This window comes from Bos javanicus, chromosome 17, assembly GCF_032452875.1.
Source record: "Bos javanicus breed banteng chromosome 17, ARS-OSU_banteng_1.0, whole genome shotgun sequence".
NCBI lineage: Eukaryota > Metazoa > Chordata > Mammalia > Artiodactyla > Bovidae > Bos > Bos javanicus.
Window position 1 is genome coordinate 71,231,805 of NC_083884.1, and position 10,855 is coordinate 71,242,659.

The following is a 10,855-nucleotide window of genomic DNA, read 5'->3' on the forward strand; positions in this document are numbered from 1 at the left end:
TCTGTTGCTCATCTTTACAACTTTTTGAGATAGTTATTTGTAACTCTCCTTTCTCTTATATGTAATGCTATACGTTTACCTTAATTCATTGTTGTTGTTCAGATCCTCAGTCATGTACGACTCTTTGCAACCCCATGGACTGCATGCAGCACACCAGGCTTCCCTGTCCTTCACTATCTCCTGGAGTTTGCTCAAACTCATGTCCATTGAATTGGTGATACTATCCAACCACCTCATCTTTTGCTGCCCACTTTTTCTCCTGCCCTCAGTCTTTCCCAGCATCAAGGTCTTTTACAATGAGTTGGCTTTTCATATCAGGTGGCCAAAGCATTGGATCTTCAGCTTCAGCATCAGTCATTCCAGTGAATATTCAGAGTTGATTTCCCTTAGGATTGACTGGTTTGATCTCCTTGCTGTCCAAGGGACTCTCAAGAGCCTTCTCCAACACCACGGTTCAAAAGCATCAATTCTTCGGCACTCAGCCTTCTTTATGATCCAACTGTCACATCCATACATGACTGCTGGAAAAGGCATAGCTTTGACTAGATGGACTTTGTCAGCAAAGTAATGTCTCTGCTTTTTAATATGCTATCTAGGTTTATCATAGCTTTTCTTCCAAGGGGCAAATATCTTTTAATTCCATGGCTGCAGTCACCATCCACAATTATTTTGGACCCCAACAAAATAAAGTCTGTCACTTGGAATTCCATTTGTTTCCCCTTACAAATTTAACTGTGTCCCACAATTTTTGCTGAATAGTATTTCATTATCATTCACTTCCAAGTATATCCTAATATTCTCTTCTTAAGACAAAGATTATATATTGTATGGGCTTCCCTGGTCGCTCAACTGGTAAAGAACTTTCCAGCCAATGCAGGAGACACAAGAGGCCCAGGTTCAATCCCGGGTCAGGAAGATCCCCTGGAGAAAATAATGGCAATCTGCTCCAGTAGTCTTGCCTGAAAATTCCATGGAGATATATATTATGTATTAATATATTTATTGATATTTTCCAAATGAATGGCATTTTAAAAGATTTTTTTGTCAATCCCTCATTATTGCATTATGGTCAGATCACACAGTCTAAATATTATTGATCCTTTGTATTTGAAGATTTCCATTCAGTTAAGTATACCATACCTTAGATTTCCATTCCAGTGAAGTCAAAATGAAGTGGGTTTGATGTAGAGAAAATACTTGCAATGTCTAAAATGTATATATGTGAAATGACCTCCTTTAAGCCTTACAATTATTCCAGCATCTTTCAGTAGGGTACCTTTAACTAAGTTCCAGGTTTTATTTAAATTTTACCAGTTTTTCCACAAATGTTCTTTTCCAGTTTCATATTCCCATATAGGATACCGAATTGCATGAGGATATATACTGAACAGCTACAGATACCTCCTTAGCTTACTCTGGTCTATAGCAGTTTCTTAAACTTTCCTTGCTTTTCATGAGTTTTGACAATTTTCATGAGTCCTTCAGGGACAGGTATTTTGCAGAATGACTCTCAATATGGGTTTGATATGTTTCTCCTGGTTGCACTGGGGTTTACATATTTTTAGAACTATACCTCCAAGGCAATATATCTTTCTCATCACTTCCCATCAAGGATTCATACTATCAATATGACTTACCACTAGTTCCTCTGCTATAAAGTTATCTCCTTCCCCCTGACATATTCTGTTCTTTGCAAACAAGTCACTAAACCCAGCCTACACTTGGGGAGGGGCATGGACTCTCATCTTGAGGAAAATATCTAAGAGATACACAAATTACTGAATATACAAATTAATTGAAACTCATTTATAAGGAAGATCTGGTTCTTCTAGCCATATCTTTTAACTGTAAATTAATTAAATTAAATTAAAGATTTAATAGGTTTCCCAGGTGGTGCTAGTGGTAAAGAACCTGCCTGCCAATGCAGGAGACATAAAAGACGTGGGTTCAATCCCTGGGTCGGGAAGATCCCCTGGAAAGGGAAATGGCAACCCACTCCAGTATTGTTGTCTGGAGAATCCCATGGACAGAGGAGCCTGGCAGGCTACAGTCCATGGGGTCGCAAAGAGTTGGACAGGACTGAAGCGACTGAGCACATGCAAAGATTTAATACCTCAGTCACACTAGCTACATTTTAACATCTCCAAAGTGGCATATTAGACAAGGAGATAGAAAACATTTTCATTGAGAATTCCCTAGTGATCTGGTAGTTAGGGCTTTGTGCTTCCACTCCAGGGGGGCAGAGATTCCATCCCTGGTTGAAGATCTAAGATCCCTTAAGCCTCACAGCAAGGCCAAAAAAAAAAAATTCCTACAAGATGAACACTCCATCTAAAAAAACAGATAAAGAATATAAACAGGTCACCTCACAGAAGAGAAAAATATGCTTTTATATATGTGAAAAGCTGGTCGTCCTTATTAGGGAATACATGTAACAATGATTTTAAACATTTCTATTGTGGCAGAAACTTCCATGAATAGCACTGACTTAGATCATTGTTTTGCCAACCTTTCTTCTTTTCAAACGTAATGCACTTTAACATGAAACTGTTTTAGCTCTGTCTCAAAAAATTTGCTATTTTCAATATCATTCAGTTCAAGTATTTTCTTTTTTCCATAGCACTTTCTCTTAAGACCTACAAGTTATTTAGGTTCAGAAGCAGGAGTAGGAGGAGCCTAAACCACAGCATTAAAAAGGCTTGTGAATCACAGAGGTGCCACTTTTGCACTTTGGGTTCCTGGCAATCCTGACTCTATCCTCAGCCTGTTTGCAGTTATATTGCTTCATTTTCAAACTTTGGGAGTTCTTTCCTCCTCATTTGCCTTTCTGGGTTTTTGTTTGGCCATGCCACGGAACCTGTGGGATCTTAGTTCCATAACCAGGGTGTTGAACCCTGGCCATTGGCAGTGAAAGCATCAAGTCCTAACCGCTGAACCACCAGGGAATTCTCATATCTTTTTCTTTCTTTCTTTCAAATATTTATTCATTTACTTGGCTGTGCTTGGTCTTAGTTGCAGCATAAGGGCTCTTCAGTCTTCATTGTAGCATGTGGGATGCAGGATTTTTGTCACATGTGGTATTTTTAGTTGCAGTATGTGGGATCTAATACCCCAACCAGGAATGAACTAGGACTCCCTAATTTGGGAGCACAAGTCTTACCACTGGACTACAGGGATGTGCTTCCCATGATCGAACCCAGGTCTCCCACATAGCAGTGAATTCCTTACTGTCTGAGCCACCATAGCTTTGACTATAAGAACTTTGGTCAGCAGAGTGATGCCTTAGCTTTTTTTTTATGCTCTCTAGGTTTGTCATAGCTTTTCTTCCAAGGAGCACACTTCTTTTAATTTTGTGGCTACATTCACCGTCCACAGTGATTTTGGAGCCCAGGAAAATAAAATCTGCTGTTGTTTTCATTTTTTCTCATTTGTTTCCCATGAAGTGATGGGACCAGATGTCGTGATCTTCATTTTTTGAATGCTGAGTTTTAAGCCAGCCTTTTCACTCTCCTCTTTCGCCCTCATCAAGAGGCTCTTCATTTTCTGCCATTAGGGTGGTATCATCTGCATATCTTAGGGGACTGAAATGCAAAAGTAGGAAGTCAAGAAACACCTGGGGTAACAGGCAAATTTGGCCTTGGAATACGGAATTAACCAGGGCAAAGGCTAAGAGAGTTTTGCCAAGAAAATGCACTGGTCATAGCAAACACCCTCTTCCAACAACACAAGAGAAGACTCTACACATGGACATCACCAGATGGTCAACACCGAAATCAGATTGATTATATTCTTTGCAGCCAAAGATGGAGAAGCTCTATACAATCAGCAAAAACAAGAGCAGGAGCTGACTGTGGCTCAGATCATGAACTCCTTATTGCCAAATTCAGAGTTAAATGGAAGAAAGTAGGAAAACCCACTAAACCATTCAGGTATGACCTAAATCAAATCCCTTATGATTATACAGTGGAAGTGAGAAATAGATTTAAGGGACTAGATCTGATAGATAGAGTGCCTGATGAACTATGGGCAGAGGTTCGTGGTATTGTACAGGAGACAGGGATCAAGACCATCCCCATGGAAAAGAAATGCAAAAAGGCAAAATGGCTGTCTGGGGAGGCCTTACAAATAGCTGTCAGAAGAAAAGTGAAAAGCAAAGGAGAAAAGGAAAGATATAAGCATCCGAATGCAGAGTTCCAAAGAATAGCAAGGAGAGATAAGAAAGCCTTCCTCAGTGATCAATGCAAAGAAACAGAGGAAAACAACAGAATGAGAAAGACTAGAGATGTCTTCAAGAAAATTAGAGATACCAAGGGGACATTTCATGCAAAGATGGGCTCGATAAAGGACAGAAATGGTATGGACCTAACAGAAGCAGAAGATATCAAGAAGAGGTGGCAAGAATACACAGAAGAACTGTACAGAAAAGACCCATCTTCATGACCCAGATAATAACGATGATATGATCACTCACCTAGAGCCAGGCACCCTGGAATGTGAAGTCAAGTGGGCCTTAGAAAGCATCACTACGAACAAAGCTTGTGGAGGTGATGGAATTCCAGTTGCCCTATTTCAAATCCTGAAAGATGATGCTGTGAAAGTGCTGCACTCAATATGCCAGCACATTTGGAAAACTCAACAATGGCCACAGGATTGGAAAAGGCCAGTTTTCATTCCAATCCCAAAGAAAGGCAATGCCAAAGAATGCTCAAACTACCACACAATTGCACTCATCTCACATGCTAGCAAAGTAATGCTCAAAATTCTTCAAGCCAGGCTTCAGCAATAGGTGAACCGTGAACTTCCTGATGTTCAAGCTGGTTTTAGAAAAGGCAGAGGAACCAAAGATTAAATTGTCAACATCCGCTGGATCATGGAAAAAGCAAGAGAGTTCCAGAAAAACATCTATTTCTGCTTTATTGACTATGCCTAAGCCTTTGACTGTGTGGCTCACTATAAACTGTGGGAAATTCTGAAAGAGATGGGAATACCAGACCACCTGACCTGCCTCTTGAGAAACCTATATGCAGGTCAGGAAGCAACAGTTAGAACTGGACATGGAACAACAGACTGGTTCCAAATAAGAAAAGAAATATGTCAAGGCTGTATATTGTCACCCTGCTTATTTAACTTCTATGCAGAGTACATCATGAGAAACGCTGGGCTGGAAGAAGCACAAGCTGGAATCAAGATTGCCAGGAGAAATATCAATAACCTCAGATATGCAGATGACACCACCCTTATGGCAAAAAGTGAAGAGGAACTAAAAAGCCTCTTGATGAAGGTGAAATTGGAGAGTGAAAAAGTTGGCTTAAAGCTCAACATTCAGAAAACAAAGATCATGGCATCCGGTCCCATCTCTTCATGGCAAACAGATGGGTAAACAGTGGAAACAGTGGAAACAGTGGCAGACTTTATTTTTCTAGGCTCCAAAATCACTGCTAATGGTGATTGCAGCCATGAAATTAAAAGACGCTTACTCCTTGGAAGGAAAGTTATGACCAACCTAGATAGCATATTCAAAAGCAGAGATGTTACTTTGCCAACAAAGGTCCGTCTAGTCAAGGCTATGGTTTTTCCTGTGGTCATGTATGGATGTGAGAGTTAGACTGTGAAGAAAGCTGAGCGCTGAAGAATTGATGCTTTTGAACTGTGGTGTTGGAAAAGACTCTTGAGAAGACTCTTGAGTCCAAGACTCCTTTGGACTTCAAGGAGATCCAACCAGTCCATTCTAAAGGAGATCAGTCCTGGGTGTTCTTTGGAAGGACTGATGCTAAAGCTGAAACTCCAGTACTTTGGCCACCCCGTGCGAAGAGTTGACTCATTGGAAAGGACTCTGATGCTGGGAGGGATTGGGAGCAGGAGGAGAAGGGGACAACAGAGGATGAGATGGCTGGATGGCATCACCGACTATATGGACATGAGTGTGAGAGAACTCCGGGAGTTGGTGATGGCCAGGGAGGCCTGTCGTGGTGCAATTCATGGGGTCGCAAAGAGTTGGACACGACTGAGGGACTGAACTGAATTGAACTGATCTGCATATCTGAGGTTGTTGATAGTTCTCCCAGGAATCTTGATTCCAGATTGTGCTTCATCCAGCCCAGCGTTTTTCATGATGTAGTCTGCATATAAGTTAAATAAGCAGGGTGACAATATACAATCTTGACGTACTCCTTTCCCTGTTTGGAACCAGTCTGTTGTTCCATGTCCAGTTCTAACTGTTGCTTCTTGACCTGAATACAGATTTCTCAGGAGGCAGGTCAGGTGGTCTGGTATTCCCATCTCTTTCAGAATTATCTAGTCTGTTGTTGTCCACATAGTCAAAGGTCTCATCGCTTCATGGCAAATAGATGAGGAAACAATAGAAACAGTGACAGACTTTATTTTCTTGAGCTCCAAAATCACTGCAGATGGTGACTGCAGCCACGAAATTAAAAGATACTTGCTCCTTGAAAGTAAAGCTGTGACAAACCTAGACGGCATATTAAAAAGCAGAGACATTACTTTGCCAACAAAGGTCCGTGTAGTTAAGGCTATGGTTCTTCCACTAATCATGTATGGATGTGAGAGTTGGACCATAAAGAAGGCTGAGCACCAAAGAATTGATGCTTTTGCACTGCGGTGTTGGAGAAGACTCTTGAGAGTCCCTTGGACTGCAGGGAAATCAAGCCAGTCAGTCCTACAGGAAATCAACTCTGAATATTCACTGGAAGGACTGATGCTGAAAGTGAAGCTCCAATACTTTGGCCACCTTATGGAAAGAGCCGACTCATTATGCTGGAAAAGATTGAAGGCAGGAGGAGGAGGGGATGACAGAGAATGAGATGGTTGGATGGCATCACAGACTCAATGGACTTGAGCTTGAGCAAGCTCCAGGAGATGGTGAAGGACAGAGAAGTCTGGTGTGCTGCAGTCCATTGGGTGGCAAAGAGTGAACACGACTGCCCAACAACAAATTATTGTTTGTCTTGCTTGATTTTTTTCTTGTTTCTGCAGTTTTTCACTTCTAATTAAATTTGTTCTTGGAAACTCATGGAAGGTCTAGGACCTAAAGTTTTCCTACCAATAAGAGACAGGATACATTGGTGGGGGGTGGGCGGCGGGTGGTCTGTCCCTGGGAAAGCCCTGCAGGGTCCTGCTCAGTTATACGATGAAACAGACTCACAGTGCCAAGTGTTCGGTAGAAATGGAAATGCCAGTACTGTTAGTGGAAACACACATTGCTTCAATCAGTTTGAAAAAGCACTTGACTGTACCTGCATACTAGAATGGGTCAGTCAGTAACAAATCTGCCTGCAATGCAGGAGACCCAGGTTTGAATCCTGGGTCAGGAAAACCCCCTGGAGAAAGAAATGCCAACCCGTTGTGGTATTCTTGCCTGGGAAATCCCATGGACAGTGGAGCCTGGTGGGGTAGAGTCTATGGGGTTGCAAGAGTCAAATACCACTTAGCAACTAAACCATTGCCACATGCATTATCAGAAAATCTCATGTCTAGACATACAGATATAGCTGTCCTAGAGAAATTAGTATGAAAGACACACACAGGTTCATAGGCAGCTTATTCAAAAAGGCAAAATAAGAGCCTCAAATTTCAGGCACAGTAAAATGGACATATAAGACTATGCCCATTCACCCAGGGGAATTCTACCCAGCAATGAAAACAAATGTTCCACAGCTACACACAATAAGAATGCATCTCACTTATTTAAAAGAAAACCAAGACCAGGGGAACAGAAACTGTATTGTGTGATTCTATTTATTTAAAGTTTAAAACAAAGAAAAATGAATCCCTGGTGCTAGAGGTCAGACAAGTGGTTACTTTGGGGAGCAGAGAGTGGCCAGGAAGGAACATGGAGATTTCAAAGCTACTTAATGGTAGAGAGATGAAGCAAGTACAATCTCAGGTACAGTAAAGGCAGAGTTTATTTTCTTGGCTCCAAAATAACTGTGGATGGTTACAGAGGCCATGAAAGTAAAAGGCGCTCACTCCTTGGAAGAAAAGCTGTGACAAACCTAGACAGCACATTAAAAGACAGAGACATTACTTTGCCAACAAATGTCCATAAAGTCAAAGCTATGGTTTTCCCAGGAGTCAGATACAGATGGAAGAGCTGGACCATAAAGAAGGCTGAGTGCTGAAGAATTGATCTTTTCGAACTGTGGTGCTGGAGAATGGAGAACACTCTCAAGAGTCCCTTGGACTGCAAGGAGATCCAGCCAGTCAATCCTAAGGGAAATCAACCCTGAATATTCAGTGGAAGAACTGATGCTGAAGCTCCAATACTTTGGCCACCTGATGGGAAGAGTCAACTCATTGGAAAAAACCCTGATGCTGGGAAATATTGAAGGCAGGAGCAGAAGGGGTGACAGAGGACGAGATGGTTGGATGGCATCAGCAACCCGATAGAATGAGTTTGAGCAAGCTTTGGGAGATGGTGATGGACAGGGAAGCCTGGCGTACTGAAGTTCATAGGGTCACAGGGAGTCAGACACGACTGAGTAACTGAACAACAAAAGCCAGGCAGGGTCTTTATGTACAGCTGGCTGAACCTCAATAGTGCTTTTTTGAATTTCTGGAGGTGGGTAGAACATAATTTTTAGCCAGATCCCTTGCTGCAACACGTCTGGAATATTTTGTGTTCATAGTCATCTTCTGTGTAGTTTTTCTGGGTGGCACTTGGGCGTCAGTGTTCCTCACAATGATGGATGCTGTCTCTCTCAGTCCCAGCTGAACTGAAGTTCGAATCATGACCTCTGTTTCAGGAGGCAACCCTCGCAATTGCTCTGGCATTTTGAATGACTGGTGATGCTTGGTTTGGTGCTCTGTCTTCTCCTTCAGGTTCAAAAACTGTAGCCGGCACCTGGAACATGGAAAGACCCTCTTGTTCCAGTGCCTCCAAGCGTGATTTACGAAGGATGTCGCCAGTTTGAAAATTCTGAGGCAAAGCAGACAGAGCAAATTGTTCGTGTTTCCATGGCACGTTCTAAAATGCGCCTCTACGTCGGCAAAGGCTGACGATCTGTAATTGCAAACGCGGCACACGTAGGGCATTTCGCCAGGTTTGTGCTGTCCTTCATGTGCTGTAAGAGAACCTGATCTGTTTCGAAGGACAATTCACAGATTTTACAGACCGTGGAGGGCTCCCGGGAAGCGTGGACACTTTCAATGTGACACTGCAGCTGGAACGGGGTGGGGAACTGGCGGCGGCAGTGCTGGCAGGCGGTGCGGATTTCCCAGCCGTCACCCTTCTGCCTCTCAAGCTCCAGGTGGTTCCTCACGTGGGTCATAAACTTGACATTTTTTAGAACTCTCAAGCAACTGAGGCATTTAAAGACTGTGTGAGTCTTCTGTTCTGACTGCCCATCTCTTGTATGCTGTCCATAGTAAAAGTCATCAAGTAACATGATCAGATTTCCTTTCATGGGATCAACAGTCTTGCTCTGACTTGCAAGAGTCAAAAAGTCCGTTTTCTCCAGCCCCTCCAACTACATGTTCTGTCTGGATCCATAAGACTGAAGCATGCCTGGTTATTTGCGTGAGTCCGTGAAAATGATGCCCCGCGGTGAACATGGCTCGGTGAGGTCAGGAGACCTTCCAAGGTCATAATCGTGTCCTTTGTAGGAGAAATACCTACAGGGGCCATGGTGGAGGCAGGTCCCCCTGGGATTCCATTGCTGAGTTTGGGTCTTTTGGGATTCCCACTGTTAAAATTTACATCTGAAGTAGGACATCGCTTTGAATTAAGAGGACTTTCATCCTTGACTCCTAACGAGAGAACAGCTCCAGATAGACAGTGAGACCGCCGAGAGAGCAATTCTGAATTGTGAAGCACAGCTTCCAGAGAGCTCGTTTTATAATCAGGTTTAGATGAAGGCTCGAAAATAATAGGATTGTCTCTTCCTCCCCATTCAGACTGAGAAGCTGGGGAGACGGCCGCTGGCTCTGATGCTGGGGTCCTGAGATTTGCAGGCTGCCACGTGCAGGAGGGATCTGGACCCACGTGGCCCTTCTTTCTTCTTGAAGATGAGTCCCTGGTCACTCCGTTCAAAATGTTAGAAATGACTGGCTTTGAACTTGAAATCACTCTGACAAAGAGGGTTTCAGCATCCTCACTGACGTGCTGCACTCCAACAAAGACGACCTCAGCATCGCCATCGTCCTCGTCTCTGGGTTTGGACCCTGCGGTCTTTGTCTCGGGTTGTGGTCATGCTTGTGCTTCCTCACACGGGAAGAGATGGGCCATTTTACAATCGCTTTTGGCTTCAAGTGGCCCCTCCTAGTGTTTTTTCCACCTAAAGGCAACCACAGGACAAGGTCATCTCCCCTGATCTCAGGTGTCACTCTCTGTGGTTTCCGTTAACCCTCAGTTGTTCACCGAAAATACTAAATGGAAAAGTCCAGAAATAAATAACTCACAAGTGTTAAATTGCATGTCATTCTGAGGAGTGTGATTGGAATCTCATGCCATCCTGCTTCCTCCTGCCCAGAATGTGAATCGTTCCTTAGTCCTGCACATCTCACCCGTTTGCCACTCAGTTACCACAATGCCTGTTGAGACGTCACAGGGCTTGTGACCAAGTCACCCTTATTTTACTCAATAACAGCCCCAAAGCATAAGTGGAGTGATGCTGCCCATTCAGATATGCCAGAAAGAATCCATTAAGTGCTTCCTTTAAGTGAAAAGATTGAAGTTCTCAATTTAATATAAAAAGAGAAAAAAAAAAATGTATGCTGAGGTTGCTAAGATCTGTGGTGAATGTGAGGAAGAGAAAAGAAATCTGGGTTAGTTTTGCTGTCAGACCTCAAACTGCAAAAGGTATGGCCACAGAACATAGTAAGTGCTTAGTTAGGGTGA

At 42.9% G+C, this 10,855-nt stretch overlaps 1 protein-coding gene across 1 annotated transcript; it reads right to left on the reverse strand.

The window, feature by feature from the left end:
* Window positions 1-8,422: 8,422 nt before the first annotated feature.
* LOC133228431 (zinc finger protein 280A-like) lies at window positions 8,423-10,201 on the reverse strand (the record flags this gene model as incomplete). Its single annotated transcript, XM_061383860.1, is given in 3 exon segments — window positions 8,423-9,068; window positions 9,071-9,482; window positions 9,485-10,201. Coding segments are annotated over 3 exon segments (1,647 nt in total), but the record flags the coding sequence as incomplete, so codon positions are not given.
* Window positions 10,202-10,855: the final 654 nt, after the last annotated feature.